The sequence below is a fragment of the Ascaphus truei genome, chromosome 16, assembly GCF_040206685.1.
Source record: "Ascaphus truei isolate aAscTru1 chromosome 16, aAscTru1.hap1, whole genome shotgun sequence".
Taxonomy (NCBI): domain Eukaryota; kingdom Metazoa; phylum Chordata; class Amphibia; order Anura; family Ascaphidae; genus Ascaphus; species Ascaphus truei.
This window is the reverse complement of record NC_134498.1, coordinates 48,186,242-48,214,171: the sequence shown is the minus strand read 5'-3', so window position 1 is coordinate 48,214,171 and position 27,930 is coordinate 48,186,242. Positions and strand designations below refer to the sequence as shown.

At 46.4% G+C, this 27,930-nt stretch overlaps 3 protein-coding genes and 1 non-coding gene across 7 annotated transcripts in view; 1 reads left to right on the top strand and 3 right to left on the bottom strand.

Moving 5' to 3' along the window:
* The window catches only part of ATRX (ATRX chromatin remodeler), a 76,668-nt gene extending 75,241 nt beyond the window's left edge, over nt 1-1,427 (bottom strand). For all 3 annotated transcript variants that reach the window (XM_075573496.1, XM_075573497.1, XM_075573498.1), the window contains exons 1-2: nt 1,338-1,427; nt 1,006-1,079 (exon numbers count right to left, since the gene is read on the bottom strand). In XM_075573496.1, coding sequence (XP_075429611.1) covers nt 1,006-1,025 — 20 coding nt within the window. In that variant the 5' untranslated portion in view covers nt 1,026-1,079; nt 1,338-1,427. The remainder of the gene's footprint in view (nt 1-1,005; nt 1,080-1,337) is intronic.
* Nucleotides 1,428-8,842: 7,415 nt separating this feature from the next.
* Nucleotides 8,843-20,788, bottom strand: MAGT1 (magnesium transporter 1). 2 transcript variants are annotated; one of them, XM_075573494.1, is made up of 10 exons: nt 20,631-20,788; nt 18,415-18,584; nt 17,592-17,709; nt 16,244-16,384; nt 15,630-15,770; nt 15,174-15,263; nt 14,719-14,782; nt 13,463-13,537; nt 12,332-12,422; nt 8,843-11,048 (listed from the first exon to the last, which is right to left on the bottom strand). In XM_075573494.1, the coding sequence occupies exons 1-10, from the start codon at nt 20,712-20,714 to the stop codon at nt 11,033-11,035; spliced, it is 990 nt and encodes a 329-aa protein (XP_075429609.1). In that variant the 5' UTR covers nt 20,715-20,788; the 3' UTR covers nt 8,843-11,032. The 2 variants fall into 2 exon arrangements, with proteins under 2 accessions (XP_075429609.1, XP_075429610.1); XM_075573495.1 differs by having other exon boundaries at nt 20,609-20,743.
* Nucleotides 20,789-21,325: 537 nt separating this feature from the next.
* TRNAL-CAA (transfer RNA leucine (anticodon CAA)) lies at nt 21,326-21,436 on the bottom strand. The gene is made up of 2 exons: nt 21,399-21,436; nt 21,326-21,371 (listed from the first exon to the last, which is right to left on the bottom strand). It is a non-coding gene; the product is annotated as a tRNA-Leu (tRNA).
* A 461-nt stretch (nt 21,437-21,897) lies between these two features.
* COX7B (cytochrome c oxidase subunit 7B) lies at nt 21,898-27,718 on the top strand. The gene is made up of 3 exons (XM_075573493.1): nt 21,898-22,052; nt 25,163-25,287; nt 27,473-27,718. The coding sequence occupies exons 1-3, from the start codon at nt 21,965-21,967 to the stop codon at nt 27,548-27,550; spliced, it is 291 nt and encodes a 96-aa protein (XP_075429608.1). The 5' UTR covers nt 21,898-21,964; the 3' UTR covers nt 27,551-27,718.
* Nucleotides 27,719-27,930: the final 212 nt, after the last annotated feature.

The following is a 27,930-nucleotide window of genomic DNA, read 5'->3' as shown; positions in this document are numbered from 1 at the left end:
ATAATAATAATAATAATGTCCAAATAATGCAGATAAGCCATCACAGCTGTGCAGGATGTTGGTGAACGGCCTTGTCTTATAGCTTCACTATGTACTTTGTGTGGACTGTAAGTTCTTCGGAACAGTGCCACCTCACACAATATTTCCCTTTACTTGAGGCCCTTGTTCACATTTCGCACCCTACTCCCCGCGTTAAGTACATACATGTCCCATTCTTACCTGTGCAACAAAAACTTTAAGAGGAACAGTGTAACTCGTTTATCATTTACAAAGCCCGTGTACCTATACTTAATTTTATGCACAACCTTCATTTTTACCATTTTTAAAAGGGGGATTTGTTAATAAATACAACTCCCCATGGCTCACATTTGGAGCATACAGGTTTTTAAATCACTGTTTACAGTGAATGTCTAAGTTTCAAGCCCAAACAATTTAGGAATGGCTTGGAGGCGCAATGTAACCGCTAGTTCTCATAGGGACCACTACAAGTATACCAAGTTACTCGTTTATTGCAAAGAAAAAATTTAAAATGCAACATTCACAATGACCACCAAATAAAACCCATCGCAACAACTATAATCACCACCTTACTACTGCTAGCATCCATGAGGTATAAACAACTAATGTCTCAGCCATAAACACCACCTTATTTCTTGTAGGGAGGTAATAACACATACTAATACCAATTATAATATACTTATTACAATAATATTACTTCTGGCATCTACAAAAGTATAATATCACCAATAACCTCAGCCATGCTGACCACATTACCAGTAACACCCATGCCATCAGCACCTTACTGCCCCCCTCATGCACAGGATATATATAGAGAGAGATATAGATGTATATATACACACACATACTATGAATAATAACAGTGTCGCACCCTCTACCCCATGCACAGAATACATATACAGTACACTGTGTATAAAAACAGAGTATGGATAATAACAGTGTCGCCCCCCGGCCGGGGGTTACGCGCGCTCAGGCTTTGCGGCCTACCTCATGGGCTCCGCTGTCATGTCTCTCCCGCCGCTCGGCCTCTCTCACCGGCGCCCGGCCATTCTCCGAGAAGCCTGCGTGTGTGAGGGAGAGAGAGAGAGAGGAGGTTGGCGGCGGGTGTGGAGATCCCTCCTCACCCGGCGGTGATGGCGCCTGAGCTCTCCCCCCCCCCGCGCGCGTTACACTGAGGCGGACACCGCGCTCCCTCGGTTACCCGCCCACCCGACCCACACTGTCACCCTCCGCCCCCACGCCCCGCGCTGTGCCCGCCGCCCCCCGGGTCAAAGCTCCGTTACTCGGCGGCGGCAGAGAACGGGGAAACAAAGCAGTACCGCCATCTTGTCGGCCGGAGGAGAGGAAGGAGGGGGCGCGCGCTCACTGCACCCCCCCACCACAGCCGCTGCGGCCGCTGATTGGCTCGCCGCTGACCTGAGACAATTTACGGATTGGTCCGGACCGCGGGAGGCTGTTGCTGGGGAGGGTGACGTCCCGGCAGGGCATACTTAAAAACCTGATTGGTAGGCGAAGCCTCCCCCGGCTCCCTGTCACTCAGTGTGTGTTACTTAGTGTCAGGCCACGCCCCCTCAGGGGTATGTGTGGGGTAGGGGTGTGTGGGGTAGGGGTGTGTGGGGTGGGGGTGTGTGGGGTAGGGGTGTGTGGGGTAGGGGTGTGTGGGCTCATGGGTATGTGGGGTAGGGATGGGGGCGCAGGGATATGTGGGGTAGGGGTGGAGTATGTGGGGTGGGGTATGTGGTGTATGGGTGGGGGCTCGGGTATGTGGGGTAGGAGTTTTGGGATTCCCGGGGAAGGTGGAGGAGAAAATATGGGGACATAGTATACGGCACCCCAAACCCACCTTAGCAAACTTGATACCTTCTACAACTCAATGTGCCGTTTTGTTCTCCAATGCAACTACAACACACATCACTGCGAAATGCTCAAAGAACTCGATTGGTCATCACTTGAGTCCAGGCGCAAAGTTCATCTCACCTGTCTCGCCTTCAAATACTTTCTGGGCAAGCTACCCGCCTATCTGCACAAGCCCCTCACCCCTACCACACGCAGCACTTGTCATCTGAGATCTGACTCCAAAAGACTGTTCATGGTCCCAAGGTTCAGCAAAGTATCGCGTGTGCTCGCACTGGACGCAATGAAACACTTTGCTGCAATGTGTGTGGCCAGCGTGAGCGAGCGCCTTTGCAAGCACGGCGCTTAGCTGCTTGCAGAGGCAAGCAAATTTGATTATGCCGCTCGCTGGCGCGTCACGTGAGCGGTTCGCCCAATGAGGGCGAACTAGCTCCGTGATGTCATGGCCACCTTCCCCCCCCCCCCGCGCGCACAACTAGCTGGCCACAAAGCGCCCAGCAAAGCGAGTGACATCGCCATGCACGAGCACCAGCGCGCGCGCTCCCCGCCTGGCCGCAGCCTAAGGCCCGGGCCATGGTGCCTTCACCCGCACTGAGGCGTGCGGAGGCTGTGACGTCTCGCGGGTGCTTTTCCTGTCGAAGGTAGACGCGCCGTGGGGGGCGTGCCTAGGGGCGTCATGGACCTGGTTCGCCCTCATTGGGCGAACCGCTCACGTAACCTGTGTGTTGCACCAAGAAATCAGTTTCAACTGATTTCTTGCGCAACGTGCGCTCGCGCGGTCTATGGGCGCGATCAATGCCTTAAGGCAATCTGATCGCGCCCCACGCGGTCTCCGATACCATGGACTCAGCCTAAGGCTGCGTCCACGCTGCTGCTGAGTGCGCTTGGTGCGTTTACTTCCGTGAATGGGAATCTGCACAGCCACGCTCACGCGACACGCGCTCGTACACATATGTTATCCCAAGCTCGGCACTTGGGGAGACAAAGAAAATTGATTTTGAAGCGCACACAGCAGCAGTCAATGCACACAGCCACACACACAGCCACACACACAGCCACACACACACATTACACACAGAAATAGCCCCGATCCACGCCCCACCAGCTCACGCCTGCAAAATGATGCAGGACAGCCGGCGCTCATGCTTGGAGAGTTGGTGACGTCACCGCTCTCAAGCATGAGCGCGCTCGGCGGCAGCTGCAGCCCAAGTAATTTCAAAACTAAAGCTGTCTCACATTTTAATCTGGTCTGTAACTGTTATATACGCCTATAACATATATAATCTTTAACTGTGCATGCTATGTCTTGGATATAATGTATAACCCTGTTCACTTATGTAACTATATATTTGTATAACTATGCCCAGGACATACGTGAAAACGAGAGCTAACGCTCAATGTATCACTTCCTGGTAACACATTTTATAAATAAATAAAATATGGGAAGAGATTTGAAATGCGACATTGTCGGTGTTAAGAATGGGGACCCCTCCCCCGCTCATTGAAGTCTATGAAAACACAAGTTTGTGTTTAGATTGTAAGCTCTTTGACGCAGGGTCTCACTTTGCCTTATGTTGTCATTTCCCTGCTGCGCTTCTTGTTGGTCATTTATTTACCTTCTACTGTAAATGTTGTGAAGCGCTGCTCACAGCTGGCGCTATATAAATACAATCACGCATTAGTGTCATGATGTTTGCAAAGATTCTGGAACCTCTCCAGGCTTCCTGTTCATGTGATCTGCTGGGAAAGCACGTGATCACATTCATGTCAAGTACTCATTGGTCTATTATTAAAAGATACGACAGCCTGCAACATCTAAACTTCACCAGGACTGTTACGGACAGTAAATCCATCAGCCTTCAGTGATCTTTTATTTGCTGCTCTTATTCCTACGGTTTGTACATTAATTTCCCTGTATTGTAATGTAAAGTGCTGTGCACACGGCTGGTGCTATATAAATACAGTTATACATACATGAGCCTAATGTTCACAGTGAGTGCGACGTTCCCTCCAGAGACATTGCCCCGGAGTCATCAAAGCGTGATCCACTGTGCCGCGTCCTATTCAACCATACCTGCCTTTGACTTTAAAAGGAGATATTGCCGATTCAGGCGCAATACCGCGGATTGTCCTTTAATTACTCCTGGGTTACCGGGAAATAGATCAGGAGGAAGCAGATGATGTAGCCTACCTAGATTTGGTAGCCATTTTGTTTCCCCGGGACAGAGAGGGGACCCCGGCACAGAACACTAGAAGTACCTGGGACACCGGTTTTGCTGCTTTAACGGTGAAATCATTTCTTTTATTCATAACAATATAGTATCAAAATGAAAAACAAAGTAGCCTCACTCAGACACCGTGTCATAATCACGTTACTCATGGTTCAGCACAATATTAGGGGGCTCTCTCCCATTCTCCTGTTACCACCATCGTTAAATAATGCCCCTTCACTTGAGAGCATCCACACAAAATGATTACCGTATATGAGGCCAACAGCCGGAGCTGCTTCAGATAAATGGCTCTGCATTTTATTTGGTAACTAAAACTTTGCAGAAATAAAAAGGATGGACAGTGATGCAACAAACACAATATATTCACCCAAGAGAGGCCAACTCCAATCCTTAACAGCCACCAACAGGTCCGGTTTTCAGTATATTCCCGCTTCAACACAGATGGCTTAATCAGTCGTATGTATGTACAGGCATACCCCGGTTTAAGGACACTCACTTTAAGTACATAGAGCCCAATAGGCAAACAGCAGCTCACGCATGCGCCTGTTAGCACGTCCTGAACAGCAATACCAGCTCCCTACCAGTACCGAAGCTGTGCGCAAGCGGGGAGACTATAGAGCCTGTTACAAATGCCTTATTTACATCAGTTATGCACGTATATGACGATTGCAGTACAGTACATGCATCGATAAGTGAGAAAAAGGTAGTGCTTCACTTTAAGTACATTTTCGCTTTACATACATGCTCCGGTCCCATTGCGTATGTTAATGCGGGGTATGCCTGTATGTCTTTATTTATATAGCGCCATTGTCACAGTAACTTGTGATAGGATATAATATACACCAAATAACTGGGTTGAACTGAACACGACTTAGATATAATAAAGAGAATTTATTCCTTAAAGAAGGTGAACACACAGGATAGTACAAATAACAGACAAGAAATACACTTACTTAGGGATTGGAATGAAGAAGTAATCAGGAAAACAGGATTAGCAATTCAACAGCAATCAGGCATCAAGTACTTGGTAAAATGAAGACAAAGGGTATAGGGCTGACACCAGGTTATATGTAATTCCAGTCCTATACCTATCATTGAGTGCAGGCCATTGGAGAACAATTACCTGCACCCAATCTCTAACCTGGGAACATTGATAACCCATGCCCCCCCCCCCCCCCAGCTAGTTGGCACATGCATACTTCTGGCCCTGGGGGTCTCATTTCTTTAGCCCCACACAAAAATCAGGGCGCCGGCCTATCTACCAGACCTGGATCTGGTCAGGAAACCCTTTGTCTGTAGGTGTGAATTATAGCACTTACAGACCACTCAAGCCCTGCATTTCTCCGCCCTAATGTATACAGCTAGGGTGGCTGAGCCTTTGATCAGGGGGTCTGTTGTAGACAATAGGTCGCTCCCCTGAGCATTTACATTAACCAGATTCAGAAACCTTCGCGGGCTTTTGTCCCCGCTTCGAAATCCAATACAGTTTTTAATATTAAGACCTATTAAAATAATCCGTTCGGCTGGGCCGAGCGGGCTGAAACTTGCCAGTCCCTCATGCCGGAGGTGACTCTCCATGGTGGCCAAGTTTCAGCTCGCTGCGACCTTCCGAGCTGGAGATACACAAATACAATTTAAAACCCTTATTACTTTAATGCAAGATTCTCCGCTCTAAAAATGAATCTCTGCTTTTCACTCTTTCCCATTGAAATCAACGGGCTCCGCCGCTATAGGCTTCCAATGGAGCAACTCCGCCATTGAAGTCTATAGGGCTCCTCCACCATAGTCTTTCAATGGCGTAACGCCGCCATTGAAGTCTATGGGGAAAATCACAATTATTTACATTGGCCCATACTCCGTCTGGTTGGTCGGAGAGGGCTGGAAATGGCCATGCAGTCATGCCGGAACAGTGACTACATGTGACCCAAATCCCAGCCCTCTGGTCTTCTCAGAACCGGAGATATGGGCTTCCACATTTTAGGCTTTCGGACTTAGCCGTTTTCTCGCGCTGCTCTTCCCTCCGCCATTGGAGTCAATGGCGCGACCCTCTTGGCGAGCTGACCCTTTACGGGGGTCCTTGATTCTCGGACCCGGTGGTGGTCGAGTGTGGGAGTTCCTAGGATCTAGGGGCAAAAAGAATTTTATTCCTGGGTGCCCTTGAGCCTAGGTTTTCCACGCCAATTGTGCTTGACCTTGAACTAGTGTGATAAAATTTCTTTTTCAGACATTGTATCCGCTTCTGCGGTTTGCGGTTTAGATGGCTGCCAACCCGTTCCTGGAGGTCGGCGTGGAGGAATCCCCATTGAAATGAATGGCTCCATTGACTTACAATGGGAACCGCGCTCCTCCTCTCGGGCGCCACCTGCTGGTCTTCGATGGAAACGGGCCCAAACCGCCGGATTCGCCATAGGTTTCAATGGAGCTGCAATGGCGACCAATGGGAAACTGCAAAATGGAGCCTGAAAAGGCGGGAACATGGAACAAAGGGCTATAATCACTTCCTAAATATTAACCCTTCTCCTCCCGAACGGATCCCAGTGTGGGTGTGGTGCAGACACTGAAATGGTGACAATACATTATAACAGGGGAATACACATTTGGATGTTGCAGCAAGGTAAAAACCACATTCCTGGACCGCAGTCCAGTTAACCCCTTGCCTCCCTGGTGAGGTCAGGGGGTGGTCACATGGGGTGCAACCCCTTTAATACCGGGCCATCCCCCTCTCCCTCTACAGCCATTAATGTACATAGCGGTTCAGAGCAGTAATACACGTGACAATCAAATACAAATAACACAATGGGAAGAAGCGCTTCAGACATAGAAGTAACATTTACAAAAATTAGTCCCTGCGAAGAGCTTACAATCTAATTGGTAGGTAGGAAGAACGTACAGAGACAGTAGGAGGGCGTTCTGGTAAGTGTGTCTGCAGGGGGCCAAGCTTTATGTATGAGGTGAAAAGTATCAGCCACGGAGCTACTCATATGCTTCGTTAAGCAGGTGTATTTTAAGGTGGGTGTTAAAGGTGGATAGAGAGGATGCTAGTCTGGTATTGAGGGGAAGGGCAGAGGTGTGGGACAGTCAGGGAGAAAGGTTTAAGGCGGGAGAGGGCTTTAGATACAAAGGGGGTAGAGAGAAGACATCCTTGAGCAGAACGCAAGAGTCGTGATGGTGCATAGCGAGAAATTAGGGCTGAGATGTAAGGAGGAGCAGAAGAGTGTAAGCTTTCAAAGTGAGTAGAATAGAGTGCGAGATGCGGGATTTGATCGGAAGCCAGGAGAGTGATTTCAGCAGGGGAGACGCTGAGACAGATTTAGGAAAGAGTAGAGTGATTCTGACAGCAGCATTTAGGATAGATTGTACGGGAGACAGGTGAGAGGCAGGAAGGCCGGACAGCAGGAGGTTACAGTAATCGAGACAGGAGAATGAGGGTCTGTGTCAGAGTTTTAGCAGTCAAGTAACAGAGGAAAGGGCGTATCTTTGTTATATTGCGGAGGAAAAAACAACAGGTTTTAGCTACCTTTTGAATGTGAGAGAGGAGTCGAGTGTGACCCCAAAGCAGCGTTCTTGGGCTACTGGGTGTATGACAGTACTTACAATAGTAATGTGGAAGGAGGTAATAAGGCCAGGTTTGGAGGAAGTATGAGGAACTCTGTTTTTGACATGTTAAGTTTAAATCAGCGGAGAGCCATCCAGGATGATATAGCGGTGAGACATTCAGAAACTTTGGTCTGTACAGCAGGTGGAAGGTCAGGGGTTTAAACGTTAATTTGTGTCATCAGCATAGAGGTAATATTTGAACTCAAGAGATGTGATTAGGTCACCTAGAGTGTGAAAAGAGAATAGGTCCCAGGACAGAGCTCTGGGGTACCCCCACAGAGATCGATAGAGGTAGTGCTAGCAAAAGAGACACGGAAAGTACGATGGGAGAGGTAAGAGGAGATCCAGGATAGAGCTTTGTTATGAATGCCAAGAGTATGGAGAATGTGAAGAAGAGTGTGGTCCACACCAAATGCTGCAGAGAGGTCAAGTAACATGAGCAGAATGTAATGCCCTCTGTCTTTGACAGCATGGATGTCATTAGTTTATTTTAGTGAGGTTGTTTCAGTGGAGTGAGCAGTGCGGAAGCCAGATTGTAGGGGGTCTAGGAGATAATAGGTGGTGAGAAAATGGAGCGAGCGAATACAAATTGCTCAGTTGAAGACTGCACCCCCTGTGCTGAAGCAGGGATATCCTGAAAATCTGAACTGTTGGTAGCCCTTGAGGATTGGAGTTGCCCACTCCTGGATTAAGCTATAAAACAAAAAATAATAAGCAATAAAAGCTTGGTTCCTCAGACAAAGCAAACAGCTTCACCTACCTAACAAAATGTACAGCGAAATTAGGCACACTAGTAGCAAAAAAATGGAATATTAGAACAGACGTTGGACCCAACCTCCAACACCTACAGGAGGCGGAGGGAGAGGATTTCTGTGACCGACCGGACTGCTGCTGCATGGAAAGCTAGGGATCCGCCTGCCACCGCCGCTGGGGCAGTTCTCGTGTCACCCGCAGCAGCACCAGGTGAGTCCCACCTTGACAACCTTTGCATCCCACTGGTTGAGAAACCCCTTAGTAAACCAGAGCATTATTTCTTTTTATTTCCCAAGCTGTCCAGATAAAAACAAGAGTAATTTCCAGATTAAAAAAAAGGAGCAACATCTCCAAACGGACGTGAAACCGTCAACGAAAATACTCAAGAATCAAAATGTAAAATGCTTTATTGAAAATGGTCAAGATATCATAAAACAGGTCAATAAAACATAGTCTGAGAAATGATCATTTAAACCTAGCCCTTGAAGCCACAACTACATGAATGCAATTCAGGCACTTCACATGTTAAGAAAAAAAAAAAAAAACTTGCATAAACAGTAACTTTCAAAATGTATTATTTCTAAGCAGATCCAAGAATGGTAGAATTGAACAAAAATGAACAACTATTTTCAGGCAATTTTTTTTTAATGAAGTGTCAAAAAACACTTATTTTTATATTTTGATGAAGTAAATTGAAAATATACTCCTATACTACATAGAACCAGTGTGAGACCAGCAGTTTTAAGTGGATAGCAAAATGTTAACACCATCAACAATATAAAGGGCCTTGAAGTGCTTCTTTGCGCCATCAGTTAAGGGGGATTTAAAAGAAAACAAAAACGTGAAGTTGCAGGAACAGAAAACCTGGGTTTAAATGCAATTTCATACCATAAACTTCACATGAAGCCTGTGTTAAAACAGAGATCATGTAGGTGATCTCCAAAAGGTGCAGTCTCGCTCAGCAATATACACTGGCGTCAATACAAAAAGAAAACAAGTTAACACTCCGGTTTCGCCTTCACCATAATTTAAAGCAGCGATGCCACTTCCTCCCCCCCTCTTTTTTGTTGTTTTGTTATAGAATTGAAGCAGCGACTCTTGGGGGTGGACCCGCATTCATTTCAGCTCCAGGCACCCCCTGCTTTCTAAGATACTTCCCTCCGTAGGGGATGCCGGAAGCCGCTCCGCAGGGTTAAATGCCCTGGTCACACGGGCCAATAGGAAGCCGCAATGGATGACGTCACCGCTTCCTATTGGCCCGTGTGACACAGGACTGTTAAATTCCGCCATTTCAATAGCCCCACATAGCCCAGCCAGAGTTGCACCCGGCACCCCCTATGAAGGTATTTTGGGAATCAGGGGGGGCTAAAATTAACGCAGTTCAGCTCCGGAGACCCCCTGCTTCAATCCTAAAAAAAAAAAAGGGGGGTGGGATGGGAGGATTGCCGCTTTAACAGTTGTTTCACAAAATGTCAAATGATTCTCAAATTTTCTCCACCAATCCTAACGCACCCAATACAATGGAACGGGCCACGTGTGCTGCATTTGTTTGTGGTAATTTAGAGATTCTGTTCTAATGAGGAAATAACTCAGCAGCAATTCTTGGGGAAAAAATAATAATAACTCTCCTAGGACCAAAGTGAACGAATTTCTGTGAAATGTTTAAGGCGTCTCACGTGGGCGATGGTTGCTTTTTATTTCTTTATATATTACACAAGCATAATTGATTTATTTAAAACAGATTTGGGAGGGTTTGATTTCCTCGGGCTGCTCCCTACTGTGTGTACCTATACAGACAGGGTCCCTCCTCCCCACTATTGACAAACACTTCCCCATTCAGAGGCCGCTAAGAAATGCAACTGTCCGACTAAGATCCTGCAGACGTCTGCAGGAAGTTCACAATTGTGGCCATTTTTGAGATGTCACAGATAAAACAGGGACATGTCTACATACATAGAACTGCACCCGTCATCCACAAAATATAAATCCCCACACACTCCCCAAACAAAAAAAACAACAAAATTATCTTCAATCCAATACTGGAACATTAGGGGTTACAAAAACAGATGTAACCAACGCCAAAAATTACTTCAAACTGTTAAGATATTGGAACAGTAAAAAAAAAAAAAAAAATCTCTTCACGCACCTTGCGATATGTTCACGTGTGTGTATGTATGTGCGTGTGCATATATGTATGTATTGCCACTGAGTCCTACATAGTTCGGTTAGTATAAAAATGTATTTAACTGGCTACAATGTAGCCTCTCAAACCAGAAAAAGGTCATGGAAAACGTGAACATATTGTAATTGAGGTTTTTAAGGGGAAAACAAAATCTCACTGCATTTTACTAAGGCACTGCATAAACTTCTTTGGTTCAATGTTACCAAAAAAAAAAAAACTAAAATAAATCTCATCCAGCCTAAACCTTTTGCCGCGGGGGAGGCCTGTCCCACACCACACTGCAATGCTCATCCTGTCCTTCTCGTTCAGTAAAAGGTTTAATAGAAGTAGCATGAACCATTAATCTTTAGCATGTCTCTCCAAGTCTGTGCTGCCTCAGTGGATCTGCAAATTATCTTTAACTCAGAAGAAAACTGAAACAAGAAAAGAAAGAATAGTTTTGGTTACATGGTAACATTTTTGGCTTTACATCGCTTTGTCACAGAGTTTTTAGCTTATGTACAGATAATTACTTTGCAATACGGTAGGCTGATTTCAAAAGACAAGATAATATACTACAGCTCAACCCCCTTATAACGCTGCGCTTGGGGTCCAAAAAATCACATCGCGCTATAAGCGGATCGCGATAGAAATAATGTACAATTGTATGTATTGTACAATAAAGTATTTAAGACACCAATAATCGTGTTGTAAAGTATTCATAAATACGAAAATTGCTTGCATCGCGTTATAAGAGGAGTCGCGCTGTAACTGATCGCGTTATAACAGGGTTGAGCTGTATATAGCATAGCCAGCATGCTGAGAGTTAATCCACTTCCTGTGTAGGAAAGTGCAGGGATATTTTACCATTAATTAGCAGCAGTCCATAGGGCAGGGGGGGCAACTCCAGTCCTTAAGCGCGCCCATCCGGTTATCTGGATATCCCTGCTTCTGCACAGGTGACTCCTGTGCTGAAGCAAGGATACCCCCAATACCTGGCCCTGTTGGTGGCCCTTGAGGACTGGAGTTGGCCGCCCTAACTTACGAGTATTACATCATAAAAAAAAAAGACATTGAAGAGTCACCGTCAATTTGAAAGATCCAATTAACATCAATTGAATACATGGTTTAATCAGAAGGGAAGAGCCAGGATTGCACATTCCCCGAAACCTCTCATGTGAAAGGACCTTGAGAACTCCTCTTGGAAATCCCTTTTACATTAGGATCTCTTGCCAAGTTATACAATGGCCATTGTTACCGTTGCTATTGGCAGCAGATTTCTACTGAACCCGTGGCAAAAAGAACCCTGTTCCTTATTTGTATGGATAGCCATGGTATTTGGATCTCTGTTCCTTACCTGTACGGGTAGCCATGGTATTTGGATCTCTGTACCTTACCTGTACGGGTAGCCATGGTATTTGGATCCCTGTTCCTTACCTGTATGGACAGCCATGGTATTTGGATCTCTGTTCCTTACCTGTATGGACAGCCATGGTATTTGGATCTCTGTTCCTTACCTGTATGGATAGCCATGGTATTTGGATCTCTGTTCCTTACCTGTATGGACAGCCATGGTATTTGGATCTCTGTTCCTTACCTGTATGGACAGCCATGGTATTTGGATCTCTGTTCCTTACCTGTATGGACAGCCATGGTATTTGGATCTCTGTTCCTTACCTGTATGGATAGCCATGGTATTTGGATCTCTGTTCCTTACCTGTATGGATAGCCATGGTATTTGGATCTGAAGACCGACAGCAGCCAGCTGAAGAATAAAACCACCAGACCTATGCCAGCTATGCACATTACTGTGAAAAGAGCAAAATACATTAAGTATATTACATTCTGTAAGAGACTGTGTTACCCGATAGACTGGGGGTTAAATCACATTGTGTATAGTTCTATCGTCTTCCCTACATTTCAGGAAAACGCTGTGTTACACTAAAGCTTCGTTATTTTATGAAACCAGAACTACGTAGATATACCCGCTACCCGATCGAGGTTTTTATGGATGTAATCAGCACATGAACTTTAGAGATCACTGCAGTCTTGGGAGCTCACGTACAAAGAACAGCAACTTTAAATCGGCCCATTAAACATGAATGCAAAATCAGTTTTTTTTTTTAATAAATATATATATTTTAAATGGAGTACTTCAAGGTATTGGAACCCGAGATATATAATTTATGGTTCTTTTCAGTGTGCTTTTTATTCACTATACCTAGTTAACATGTTTTGTTTATTTACAAGCATTGCAAGTGTCATGAAATGAGACGTGCTACAGTTATTTTATCTGTGAAACCAAAACAGCGCAAAAGTTTCCCACCTAAAGGCTCTGTCCACCCCTATTTCCCGGTTTGTAGTTAACACTTTATTATATTCGTATGCAAAAATAACAAATTCCCACAATTCACAACACTAATGGACACACACAAACATACACACACACCAAGTGAATGGTGAGCTAATTGTTACTACCAAATGTAATTGGTTCTTTAGGGGGTAATTATATATTGTACAAATATGCCAATAACTCCCACAGACTGGTATGGGGTTTTTCAGACAATATAGAACTGGGGTGGGAAACTTCAGTCCTCAAAGGCCAAACAGGTCAGGTTTTCAGCATATCCCTGCTTCAGCACAGGTGGCTCAATCAGTGATGCAGTCTTCGACAGCCTCCTGTGCTGAAGCAGGGATATCCGGAAAACCCGACCTGTAGACTGGCCCTTGAAGACTGGAGTTCCCCACCCCAGATATAGAATGATGCCCTTCATGTGACGGAAGTCCCCAAACCACTACCCAAAATTAACTTTAGACACGCGTTTCCGCCACAACAGGTAGTACTCACTCTTCCTCTTTCCTACGTCCATTTCAGAAGTGGCGGCTTCGTGCAAAAGAACCATTCCCAAAGTCACCCCACCATCTAAGGGAAGAGTTAAGGTGCAAACACAAACTTTGCAAATCATTTCTAAGACGCATCCATTCTTATGGAATTGGGTTAGATTCCGTAAGAACTATTTCAGCGCAGCTCAGTAAGGAACAGCTCTTCTCACGTATGCTGAAGCAGCTTTATTCTATCCAGAGGCTGGAAACAGGCCCAAGTAAAACCTATAGCAGGCCAACTCCAGTCCTCAAGAGCTACCAGCAAGTCAGGTCTTCAGCATATCCCTGCTTCAGCACAGGTGTCAATCTTCGACTGAGCCATCTGTGCTGAAGCAGGGATGTCCTAAACACCTGACCTGTTGGTGGCCCTTGAGGACTGGAGTTGGCCACCCGTTCTAGAGCATGCTGGTGTTTAAAGGCGGGTGCCATTTTTTTGGTACAATTAAGGAACCCATACAAACCGCAAAAACATTGAGTAAACCAAGTACAGTATTTGTACTCTCCTGTGGTTTTGTGATGTTACGGTTTAGCAAAGAGTTACAGTGTATCGAGATTCTTCACTGATCGAATGTGCCTTCTATTTCTTGATCGACAAACCCGACGCGTTCCTTCTGCGGGTGTTCTCCGTGACACAAGGAAGGGTTGTGATTCACAGTAGGAGCAGCAGCCTGCTAACAGGTCATAGCCCGTGGAAAGCTTCCGATCAGAGACACACAAAAAAGGGCCACATTTAATAGGTCGTGAAAAGCTTTAGGGCCCCCAGGGCCTATTCATTGGAATGGGTCAGAAGCAGCCTTATGCCTTAGCACAGGGGCGGCAACCCCTGTCCACAAGAGCCTCCAACAGGTCAGGTTTTCAGGGTATCCCTGCTTCAGCACAGGTGGCTCAGTCAGTGGCTCAATCGGATAATGAGCCACCTGTGCTGAAGCAGGGATATCCATAAACCCTGATCTGTTGGTAGCCCTTGAGGACTGGAGTTGGCTAGTCAACGGTTGACCAACTGATTGAGCCATCCGTGCTGAAGCATGGATATCCTGAAACCCTGACCTGTTGGAGGCTGTTGAGGATGGGAGTTGGCCACCCCTGCCATAGCAAGTATCGGCCAACTTGCCCAATGTCACCATAATCCGATTCAAAGTTTAGCGGGTATTACCCACTTCAAAAAGACAGCAAAGTAACCGCTCGACTTCTCCTTTTTCTGTATAACCCAGAAAAGGATACTAAACAACAGGACAATTTGCGTTTCAGCCACAAACTGCGCTTGGCTACTTCCGTGGATGTAGTTCTGCAGAAAGCACAAAAGGAAAAAGAAAAATGAATGAAATGCCGTCAGTAACGTTCACAGCAGCCCTGACCAGTCCCATTGTAGCAGACAGGGCCCATCTCTTCCTTTCCATTGCCCACATCCTGAACCATGCGCCGCGATACCATGCGCCGCGATACCATGCGCCGCGATACCATGCGCCGCGACACCATGCGCCGCGACACCATGCGCCGCGATACCATGCGCCGCGACACCATGCGCCGCGATACCATGCGCCGCGACACCATGCGCCGCGATACCATGCGCCGCGATACCATGCTGATCAGTGCACAAAAATTAAAACCCACAACCCCCAAAAGTATTTCCTGCCAAATAACACTCGCGCTACATTTCGAAGGCTACATTTTCTTACCACTTGGCCGGTGTGTGGATTCTTGTGAGCATAAGGGGGGCCCCTGATGTGATTCCACATCTGTCCAGATGTCATCGCCAACACAAAACACTGCAATGATACAAGAGTGAGTGTGAGTGAGTGAGTGAGTGAGTGAGTGACACAGTGACACGTTTTACAAAAGCCCAATATAAAATCCAACTTTTAGATTCCTCATGAAATAAAGGCCGCTGCAGACAGGATTGTAGCGCACCCACCCACGTCTTATGCAATTTATACTTATACAGAGGCACCAAGTTACAATTTATCACCGGTTTCACACGAGTGCAATTCTACTCTCAGACAAGGCAAAATTCTAATTATACCCAGAGAGAAACGTTCAGTAAACGGACAATTAGAGTAAAGCTCCAGGTTATCGGGGGTAAAATATTCAGTCTGGCTTTTTTATTGTTCTCAATAACTGTGCCAGTAACTTACCAAGGCGGCCAGGGACCATCCCGTTTTGTTATAAAGAAAGTCAAGGTTACTTCTCCTTAAGTACACAAGGCCACCAATCACCGCCAATAGCAAGCCCAGCATCAGCGGGCCAGCATAATTAGGGGGCCTAATGATACGCACCTGCACAAAGAAACAAGACGTTTGCTGCTGTTAAAGATGCTCTGTTACAATTCCCATAATCATTTGTCTCTAACCGTCCATGAAACGCCTGTAAATGTAATGTAAAGCCTCCGATAATGCCATGAAACCCCTGGACCTTGCGTTTCCACTTACCCTTCCTAAAAGATTGTTAGCTCCTTGGGGCAGGGACCCCATTACCTATTGTAACAATGCCAGTTTACGGTTGTTATTTTATTGTTTCCGTCCTCTAACCCTGTTGTACTGCTCTACGAAATATATGTTGGTGCATTACAAATAAATAAGAATATACTTTTTTCTTCTTCTTTTGTTTGTGTTTCAGCGCTTCCGATTCCTGGCCACAGACTTTCTATTCCTAATGCAAGTTTCCCTCTTCCAAGGATCACTGGGATTCCAATTGGGTTCCCCTGCTTTAAGGGTCATGACCTTTACGGGAATAGCGCCCGTGCACTTACGTTGACATCGGTCCTGTCCGCGATCCAACGTGCCAGCTGTTCTGCTGCAAAGCCCCGGACCTGCAGCTCATACGTGTCCCCCTTCTTGGGTTTCCCCTTCGGAGGGAAATTTATGAAGGTCGGAGCAGAATTCATATTCAGCTGAAGAGAAGAAGATGGTTATCATGCAGCATCTATACGTGAAATGGAGTGGACTAATCTTTTTATAAACACACCTTTGTAAAGCGCTGCACACACTGTCGGTGTTATATAAAGACACACAAATATCCGGACTGGTAAAAACCCTCCATTGTACACAGTACAGTAAAGACAGCACACCAAGTGTCCATGTCTCATAGAGGCATATCGAGCCTGGTTTAGGTTCTTACACGGGGTGGCCAACTCCAGTTCTCAAGGGCGACCAACAGGTCAGTTTTTAAGGATATCCCAGCTTCAGTCTTCTCTGAACCACTGAACGAGACCCCTGTGCTGAAGCAGGATTATCTTGAAAACCTGACTTGTCGGTGGCCCTTGAGGAGTTGGGTATCCCCTGCTCTAACGTATCACATTTCAATATGCTGAATTCACCTAGGCTTTGCTCGGGAAAAATCTAGGCTACACTCCGAGACACGGGGAAGATTGCTTTCACAGCGCACGGTGGTTTAAACCTCCCACATTACACGGGCCAGTAAGCAGCCGCAGCGTCCTCCGTTTCAGCTTTTTATTTGCCCCGTGTGATGCAGGGAATTTAGATACCAGGCAATAATTTTTCCAGTTAATATCCCAGGAACAAGGGTGTCTCCCGGAGCCGAAAATAACAGTTCAGCTCTGAGGCCCCCGTGCTTCTCCTACTAGTAATATTACAGGGGGGGGGGGGGGGGGGGGGTCGCGACTGCTTTAATACTCAGATTGTAACAGGAATTTGCATAATATTTTAGCTTGGCTCAGCTGCCGGAATTTAAAAAAAAATTACCCAACAAAAACTATTCAAGGACGGCCAATTTATCCTCAAGGGCGACGCACTAACTTTAGCTGCCTCTGCATATTAGACAAGCTGGTAGCAAGCTAAAATAACACAAAACTGCACACCAAATCTGCAACCTTTACATAGTCACTTCTTGCCAGAGTACCCACTATATAGTCTTAATGTACATTATCAGTGCTGTGTTTGAAGCTATTTGGACCATTCTGAATGAGCAGTGGAAAGTGATATAATAGGCATCCCTACAGACTTGCACATCCCATTTCTGCATTTGGAGTCCTATCTGTTTGGCAATATATAAGCAAAAATGTGTGAAACTCAATAGCGGCCTTTAAAAAAAGGTGTCAGTCCCTCCAACTACATGCCGATTAAACCAAGCGATTTTACCATTTGAAAGACATCTGATCCTTCGTCAAAATCCACCATGGCAAAAAAAATCCTGTTGGTAAACGCATTCGAATAACGCCAGGAATTTGCCAGTATCTGGAATTCTTCATCAGCCTGCCTATGCAAATACACAAAAAACTCATGTCAGAATATGGAGAGGTGATGATGCCTTTCTCTAGCCTAAAAAAACTAACATGGACTAAAAGGTGCTGAACAAGTGCCCCTCTCACAGGAGGGTCATTTCGGAAACGCCACAATTCATGTAACATAAGCTGTATGAAACGGAGTTGAAATATTCTACACAATGCAGTGAAAATATTCTAATGTATGGGACTGAATATATTGTACTAAATGCATGTGCATACATAACATTCCAGTTCCGGCAGATCATTACAAAGGGACAGTTGTCCCATCCCCAGTTCTTTTTGCCTCCTCCTATGCATAGGAAGTAGGGTGCCTCAGGTCACCGCGTTACTTACAGCTCTGCCGATAATAACCGGGGAAGGTACCACCGGTACTGTCCCCTCCAGGGGAAAGAGAACCGAGGTTTAAATCTCCCGCATCACAGAGGCCAATAGGAGGCGTGACATCATCTGCCACTACCGGGCTGTGTGACATGGGGGATTTAAACCCACGCCAAGTACCAGCGCCACCTTCTCCAATAAGTTTTTTGGGAGCCGGGCAGACTCCAGAGCTGAAATTAACTCGGTTCGTCTATGCAGACCTCCTGCTTCCTATGCAGGCAAAACACAAACAAACGAGGCCACCTCCCCCTAGAAAAGTGATACTGTAAGCAAGAGGAAAATGTAGATTAAGATCTCACTTGCACACGGCGCACTGTCTCTGGGACTGGAGAGCAGTGAACATCACAATAACAGAGTAGTTCCTTGGAGGCGCCTTGATAAGGCGACGGAATTTATCACCATTCATTCGAATAACAGGTCTCTTGCTGGCCCAATCCATGAGCTGTCCAACTTTCTCCGATAACACCATCTGCAAATTAAATTAAAAGCAGGAAGTTAAATGACAGGATGCATGAAGACTTTTTTCCAAGCATGCTCATTTTCGTCTTCTGAATTGCAATGCAAAAAAACAACCATCCAAATATTCAACATTCTTAATCAAAACACACACACACACACACACACACACACACACACACACTAGATGGCACTTTGACACTTAAAGCCTCCCAGTGAGAAAAAAATAAAAAAAATATCAATGTAAATTTAGACACAGGAGCTAATTAAAGGTGAAATACATAAATTAGTGCAATAGTGAATGTGTGCACAAAGTGATTTACAATGATAATAAAGAAGGCTAGGACCTCCACTCAACCCTTTAAAAAGACTGTTCCAAGGTCTTGACAAGCGATTTTTTCCAAAGACGTAAGGGGAACGGTGATTAAAGTCATGTAAAATAGAAAAATAACAGTGCAATATTGTAGTGCTAAAAAATAACAAAAATGTGCAAAAAATCTATAGAATTCCTACTCTCATTGGAGCAGAAAATAAAGGCAATGTATTGCCATGGCTTGGGATATTGCCTTTATTTTTTGCTCCTTTGTGAGTAGGAATTCTATAGATTTTTGCACATTTTTATTTTATTTTTTAGCATTACAATATAGCACTATGTTATTTTTCTCTTTTACGTGGCTTTAATCACCGCTACCCTTACGTCTTTGGAAGAAATGAACTGTTTCACTGCCTGATGGGTATTGAATCTTATGCTGCATAGATTTCTATGAAGCTGGTATATACACTGACTGCCCCTAAAATCAGGATCAACAGCCAAGGTAGAGGCTATTTACATGGTTTGCTGGATATATAGGGCACTTGTTTAGCGTTAAAGCACCATTTAAAAAAAAAAAATTTTTTAAATAGATATGACACAGGGAATCTCCGAAACTAAATCTCATTACTTTTTGCTCCAGGGAACCCAAGCTTCCAGAGATACTACCTGGTTCTAAAATTCCCTACGACACGTGGGCTAATAGGAAGACTCAACAGATGATGGTGCAGCTTCCTATTGGATCCCGTGCCATAAGTGTCTTGGGAAGAAGGTGGTCTCTGGAACTGAAATAAAGTATTCCAGCTCCAGAGACCACTGCTTCCCACCTAGGGGGAAAAAAAAAAGTAGAACCATACCTTTAACCGGCAGCTGGATAAAAAAAATGTCAGCTGAAGCATTACCCTAATCCCAACATGCCAGCCCGACACTGCGTTTATACAGCCGAACTGCACGGGATGCGCGCGATCTGTGACGTCGCAGAGCGACATGTACACAAGCACATTCTTCTGCGCACGCGACTGCTGGCTGAAATTTGTTTTTTGATTGGATGGCCGCGTCACGACACGGCAGTCGCAACCAGAAAACAAATTTTGAAAACACTTCAACTGTCGCAGTAGCAAGCGGGGAGACAGTCGCGGTTAGTATAAGCGTTTTGAGGGGATGCATAGTATTTGTTTTTGTGCGGCGCGCGTTTTTCTGTATAATCACAGCCTACTCCGCCAACCCAACACTTCCTATGTCAGCCAAAGTCTAACATGCGTAATAATTTGGCAGAAAATCATTACCAGCTAAATAAAGGAGGAGGTTATAAAGCCAACTTCTGGGTAAATAGACATTTCCTACAGCCAGAGCGTCACTGACCTTACAGCCAGAGCGCCACTGGCCATACACTGACCCTACAGCCAGAGCGCCACTGATCCTACAGCCAGAGCGCCACTGGCCATACACTGACCCTACAGCCAGAGCGCCACTGACCCTACACTGACCCTACAGCCAGAGCGCCACTGACCATACACTGACCCTACAGCTGGAGCACCACTGACACTGCAGCCAGAGCGTCACTAACCATACACTGACCCTACAGCCGGAGCACCACTGACCCTGCAGCCAGAGCGTCACTAACCATACACTGACCCTACAGCCGGAGCACCACTGACCCTGCAGCCAGAGCGCCACTAACCATACACTGAGCCTGCACACCAGGCCCCAGTGGTTCTGTTGCATACATGTATTCCCAGCAGCCCGCACCTCCTTCTTCTTCTGCCCGGCACAGGGCCCCCCGCACAGTGTGAGCAGAATCCCGGCCACCAGCACAGCGCACACCACCGCCATATTCCTGGATCAGTCTCCGGCTTCCTGCACCTCCGCGTCACTGCGTCATTGCGTCACCGCGCCGAGGGGGAACCGCACTCCAATACCGGCCTGTGATTGGGCAGAGGCACACTACGCTAGCCAATCAGAGACAAGCAAGCTGTTGCAGTCTTATTTGTCAGTGTCAGTTGGGAGAGGAGGTGCAACCAATAGCAGCCTCAGACACACTGGTCACGTGATAGGAGGGGGCTACTGTGACGTCACTGTGTTATTATAATACTTTATCTTACATTAATGTGTTACTATGTCATGTTACATTAATGTGTTACTATGTCATGTTACATTAATGTGTTACTATATGTCTTGTTACATTACTGTGTTACTACTATATGTCTTGTTACATTAATGTGTTACTACTATATGCCATGTCACATTACTGTGTTACTATGTCATGTTACATTACTGTGTTACTATATGTCATGTTACATTACTGTGTTACTATATGTAAAAATAATATAGTCTTTTACGGGGAAGAGAGGGGGGAAAATACATATGAAAAGAAATACTCTTTCCACGTTATATTTAGCTGAAAAGAAAAAATCTGAATGAAAAGACAAAAAAAAAAAAAAATGTGTCAGAAGTGGGATTTGAACCCACGCCTCCATATGGAGACCAGAAAACCCATGTATGGGAAGGAAGGAAATCCTTGAGTCTGGCGCCTTAGACCACTCGGCCATCCTGACACTGTGTAGAAGCAGACGAACAACAGGCTACTAAAGTCTGACAGAAGCTGATACTGTTGCCATATAATATTTATATATTTGTTTCACATTTAATTCTCATTTCTTTGCACTTTTTTTGTGCTCGCTCTCAGACACGCTGCAATGCCGAAATCCTATTCACTATAATAATAAGAATTATAAAATATATTCTGTTTATCATAGTAATGTGCTATTATTTCTAATATATTTTTAATACCATTAATATTATTTTTATTGTAGTAATAATGGATAATTGTTTTTAAATATTAACATGTATTATTATTGTAATTTATTTAACCTCTGGTAACACCTTTGCATGGACATTTTTTGAAACATTTCTATCCCCCCTCCCCCCAAAAAAATCCCCTTAATGAACCCCTTTTAGCCACGGATCTGAGCACTGCCGCCAAGAACTACAACTCCCGACATGCAGTGCGATACGGCCTGCTTCCTGATTGGGCAGTGCGATTGAAGGGGCGGGGTTTTGGAGGTGGGATATCCGGCGCGGCCATGTTGTCTGCCCTCCATTGGTTCAAGGGTAAGAGACGGGAAAGCGCAGACATGTTCCCCCTGGCGAGGTCTGTGCTGTCTGTGACCGGTAAGGACGGGTCCTGCCCCCTACCCTCACTGCCCGGGGGATCACCTCACCCTACTCCCAGCAAGGGGGGGGCGGGGCCGCGTGAGTGTGAGCGACTGTCTCCGCCGAGTGAGTGAGTGCCCGCCCCTCAGTCAGTGTGTCAGGGCCCCCTCCAGTGAGTGTCTCTCCACATCTCCCCCAATAAGTGAATGGAGTTGGGTCCCCATAAGGAGTATGTCAGGTTCCCACTCATTGTGTGACCTGTGAGTGTGTCTCCCCTTCCCGTTGAGTGACTAGTGGATTGTGTGTCTCGTTCCCTCCCCAATCGATTGACTAATGGGGTCCGTGTGGTTAGTCCCTTGTGTGTGACTTTAAAGTGGAGAGGGTGGCCGGACACCTCTTAATCCCCCCACACCCCACCTGGGTGAGGGACTAACGGGGTGAGTGTGGCTCGTCCCCACCTGGGTGAGGGACTGTAACGGGGTGAGTGTGGCTCGTCCCCACCTGGGTGAGGGACTGTAACGAGGTGAGTGTGGCTCGTCCCCACCTGGGTGAGGGACTGTAACGGGGTGAGTGTGGCTCGTCCCCACCTGGGTGAGGGACTGTAACGGGGCGAGTGTGGCTCGTCCCCACCTGGGTGAGGGACTGTAACGGGGCGAGTGTGGCTCGTCCCCACCTGGGTGAGGGACTGTAACGGGGCGAGTGTGGCTCGTCCCCACCTGGGTGAGGGACTGTAACGGGGCGAGTGGCTCGTCCCCACCTGGGTGAGGGACTGTAACGGGGCGAGTGTGGCTCGTCCCCACCTGGCTGAGGGACTGTAACGGGGCGAGTGTGGCTCGTCCCCACCTGGGTGAGGGACTGTAACGGGGCGAGTGTGGCTCGTCCCCACCTGGGTGAGGCTGAGACCGGCTTTACGATAACATGCCCATGATCTGTCTGTATGTAATTATAAGGTGTCTTTATTTGCATCTGCCTCCTGTGCTATTTGTGAAGCAGACGTTCTTAATCCATGCTCTCTGTCCTCTTCCATGCCACAGTCGCCTTGCTTCTCTGCCCCTCTTGCCGTTGTATTGATGCTAGGATGACATAGTTGGGAGCAGTTTAGCCTGACCTCTGATGGGTGACCCCAGTCACATAGGCAAATGACACCTTCTCCTACCCTTCTTCTGACCTCCCTCTAACCCGGTGTTTTTCAGCCAGGGTTCCTATCCCTAAGGGGTTCCCTGCAATTTTCAGTTCATTTGAAAATTGTACCAAATATAGAAGAATTTACAATGCATCTGATCTCAGGCGCGCTATTAGAGAGGGTTGGGGTTCCTTACAATGCATCTGAAATTGGACGCGCTATTAGAGAGGGTTGGGGTTCCTTACAATGCATCTGATCTCAGACGAGCTATTAGAGAGGGTTGGGGTTCCTTACAATGCATCTGATCTCAGACGCGCTATTAGAGAGGGTTGGGGTTCCTTACAATGCATCTGATCTCAGACGCGCTATTAAAGGAGTTTAGGGTTCCTTAGGCTGCGATTATAGTTGTGCGACCGTGCGCATGACATCATGCACTAGCCGGGAGGTGTGGCCGTGACGTCACGTGAGCGGTTCGCCCTCATTGGCTGAACCGCTCACTAATGCAGCCTTTGCGCAGAGAAAAAACAAACACATTGAATTGTATTTTGAAAACATCGCTTGCTCTATGGCCTGCCTCATTGAGGCGCGGCCTTACAATGAGTGATCTCAGACGTGCTATTAAAGAGCTTTGGGGTTCCTCAGAATTTAACGTAGGGTTCCTTACCAAAATAAGTTGAAAACCACTGATTTAACCGATGGCTATTTCTCTTCCAAATAAGACTCTCCCCTTATTCCTTAAATGTTCAGCTTGGTCTTGGTCCTGAAGCTTTCCTTAATAGTGTCCTTGTAAACCTATTCCCACCTTTCTCTTTCCCCAGACCGTTGGTGTAACATAGTATCACATAAGGCGTGTAATAAAGTGCGCGCGCGTCAATTAGAATTGGCTGTGTCCAAGCCTGGCGTTCGATACTTAAGCCGCTCGCGTGCTCATTTAACAGACCACGTCCTGTGGACAGAACCTTGTACAGCTGCCACTAATTGTACTTTCTAGTTTTGTGTTGCGAAGCTACCAGCAAACCTGTACGTGGGAAATTCGCTTTGCTGATCTATTATTTCCAAATAAATAATGGGAAATCTTTTATATATGTAGATCTTTATTTATGTAGCGCCATTAATGTACACAGCGTGTCACAGCAGTAATATACGTGACTTAATCATATAAATAACAAATAATACAAATAACACATACTGCGAAGAAACGCTTCAGAGATAAGTTACATTTAGGAAAAGGAGTCCCTGTCACAAAGAGCTTACAATCTAAATGGTAAGTAGGAAGAACGTACAGAGGTCAATTTGAGTTGTATAGTATCAGCCACGGAGCTACTCGTATGCTTCGTTAAGGAGGTGGGTCTTAAAGATGGCTAGAGCAGGTGTAGACATCATTTAGTCTTGTGCTTTTCAGTTGAGGCGGGCTGTTACCGGCAGACTGATGTGAAGGGCGGACACTGTAGTATGCACTTTATGATCCAGGAAACCATATAACTGAGCAGGTGGGGCTTGCTGTTTACGGGTTTGAGAAGATGTGCTCCAAGTAGTTTAACCCAGTGCCTGAGTAAGGCTGCGGCCCCAGTCACTGCGTGCACGCGTCGGATCGCCTGGTGGCGCGGGCACCAGTTTGTGTCGCCATCTGCGCTCTAGGGGTCACGATGGGATGCGCCTCTTCAAAAGAGCGTTTGGGGCGCGGCTATAACGTCACGCGGCTGGTTCATCCTCATTGGCTGAACCGCCGCCGTGACGCAGCCAGCACACTCGGCTGCCGCTCCAAAAGACAAATGTCTTGTCTTTTGGCGAAGGTGGTCGCATTGCGCTTTCTGCAGGCGCGCGCATGCAGTGATTGGGGCCGTATCTTGTTCGTGCCGCGCACACCTTGGCGCGAGCGGTGAGGACGAGGCCTAACGTGTCATTCATGACTCTTCAGCGCTTGAGGTTAATCTAAAGTACCCTTTTTATATATTGTGCTCCTGGATCTGATCGTAACACGTGTTTTTATATATCTCTTGTTTAGCTCGTGGGATCCAGCGAGCTGCCTCACGACAAGCTCACCATAAAGCTGGCCCAACCTTCCATGAGAAGTATGGCAACATCATTCTGCTGTCTGGTGCAGTGTTCTGTGCCTCGATTTGGACATATGTGAGTATTTGCGTTTGCTATATAATTATTGGTGTTTAGGAATATACAGTTCTGTAACGTTAAATGCAAATATGGGCGACATTTCATCATTTTATTAGATCAACATACATAAAATTTAGACAGCAGACGAGCCATTTGTCCCGCCCACCGAGGCTGCCATCTTCCTTTCTGCTGTAAAACCCAAGCCCCTGTTTGACCCTTTCATATTTAAGTAGATTCCCTTACTGTTTTAGCCCCTACCACCTCCGCTGGGAGGCTGCTCCATGAATCCACCACCCCTTTCATGCAGTACTTCCTCACATTTCCCTTGAGCCTTCCACCTATCGGGTCGGAGAATAATGAAAGCTGGCATTTAGTGACCCAACCATTTGACAAGGTTCTACTGCGGACAGTGCGGCTGAGCCGCGTTCGCTTAATCGGAGACTGCAGCTATGGAGTACGATATTGTGGTAAGCGCAGTGCGCGGAGACGAGGGAGGTGGCACCTTGGAGCTGGCATTTATTTGGCAATATCTTACGATGTTCTTAAATACGTTTTATAGTGAGTAAAAAGGATACACCGCCCCCAGCCTACATAGCATAGCAAGAACCCTTACAAGTCATGGGTCCCAAAACCTGCCCAACCCCATAATTACACTGCGTGTAGTGCTGCTACTCCAGCTAGGGATTCTGGGTAGTGACATGCAAATGACCCCTCAGTGCATCACTTTTTGCCTGGCAGCGCATGCACAGTTGGGTGCCGCATTGTGCGGTCTGCAGGGGAGCAATAGGATACGTGGGGGGCGGGGCCATGACGGGTTGGCGCAGCCATGAAGGGGCATATCTGCCCTTCCATTGGCTGCGCACCTATCACGTGATCGCACCGCGGCACAGGAAGACACAATTCTTGTCTTCCCTGCCAGCGTTCGCGTCGTCGCACTTTGTGTGCCCGCACACAGCCATGGTGGCCTGTCCCATAGAGGGCCATGCTGTCTGTGGTGCGCACCGCAGGTATCACTGGGCCGTGGCTTAAGGCAGGGGTGTGCAAAATTTTTAACCTGCACCCCCGCCTCAACTCCCGCTCGCGCACCCCCCCTCCGGTGTCAAATGCCGTTGCGGGGTCATGTTGCCATGGCAATGATGCCGCCGAAGACCAGATAGGAGAAGCTGCAGAGGTCTGGTGCGCGCCCCCAAGCGTTTAATTTAAATGCTGTGGGGGAGAGCGCGGGACCTATGTAACCGCCATGTCCCCCTGGAAATCGTCCCGCCCCCCACTTTGCACTCATCTGGCCTAAGGATCCACTTTAAAGTGCATAATAAGCCATGTGTGACGCAGTGAGGACTAGTTTGCATGTCATTACCCAGGATCCCTAGCTGCTCTGGTTGTACTGTATATACTGTGATTATGGGGTACGGCAGGTTTAGGGAGCTGTAAATGTGCTTAAGTGTTTGTTTTTAGCACAATATCTTGCTAATATATTGCCTTGTGTCTACCCCTAGAGGGCGCTATTGTGTCATATTTAAGTATGTTGGGTTGGAAATGATCCCTCACTTTCTTGGTGTCTGTATTACTAGAACTTTTTGTTGTTGCTGCTTATGAAAACTTTCTCCCGGTTAGCATAACTAAAATTACCTAAATGTAATCGAACGGAAATAAAATAGCTGGTTAACTTGAAAATATAAGAGGAGGAATACCCGTTGATCAGTTACTTTTGTATGGTGTATAACATTTCCTGATTTGTACGATTAATTCGGCAATGCGGCTTTTATTGTGATAGCATTTTCTGCTTAGCTTGTTCACAATAGATACAGTAAATCCATTTTGAAGCCTCTAAGCTTTAATCAGTAATGTATTTAAATACATAAAAATATCAAGGTAACCTTTTTAGTCCCAGAATCAAAATTCTGCAGACATCCATGAACAGCTGAGCGAGTCCCGGAACGCTCCCTTTCTGGACTACGTCTGTAAATATTTCTATCCTAGAACTTTTTATTACTTATGAATAATCAGTATCCTTATCGCTGGAGGCTGATTAAAAGCTCGGGGAGCCTGAGGTTGCATCTCAGGCTTCAACACGTACATGACAGAGCGCCTCAGGTGTGAAGCTTTTTTACCACGAAGAGCAGTCCTCCAAAAATAGGTGATGTCTGATCTAATGTACACTGCACCCAGAAATACACGCTGCACACACTTTCATTTCTTTCAGGTAATAACGCAGACGGGAATCACTTGGAATCTGTCTCCTGTCGGCAGAGTCACCCCAAAGGAATGGAGGGAGAAATAGACAGACTCTGCTACTCGCATTAAAGCCGTTTCTCACCAGTCCCCAGTACTGTTAAACACGCCTATGATGTGTACAGAAATGTGTTACCTATGCACTCGTTGTTCTTCATGGTGTGAAGCTTTCTGATGTAATAAATCTAAACCAGAATAAAAAAATCTGTTTATTTCACTTCGTGTGTGGTGTGTGTCTCCTCCTAGTGGTGATTGCACTGCCTTGGTAGTGGGAGATGATTGAATGAATGTGATGTCACATCGCCCTGTCCTGTGGGCAACATAATATAGATTGCAAACTTTATCTGCAATACAAAGTAACGGCTGAAGGAGTGGTGTTTTAAACATGCTGAAGGCAATGTGAGTCAGGTCAGGGGTGCACAAACTTTT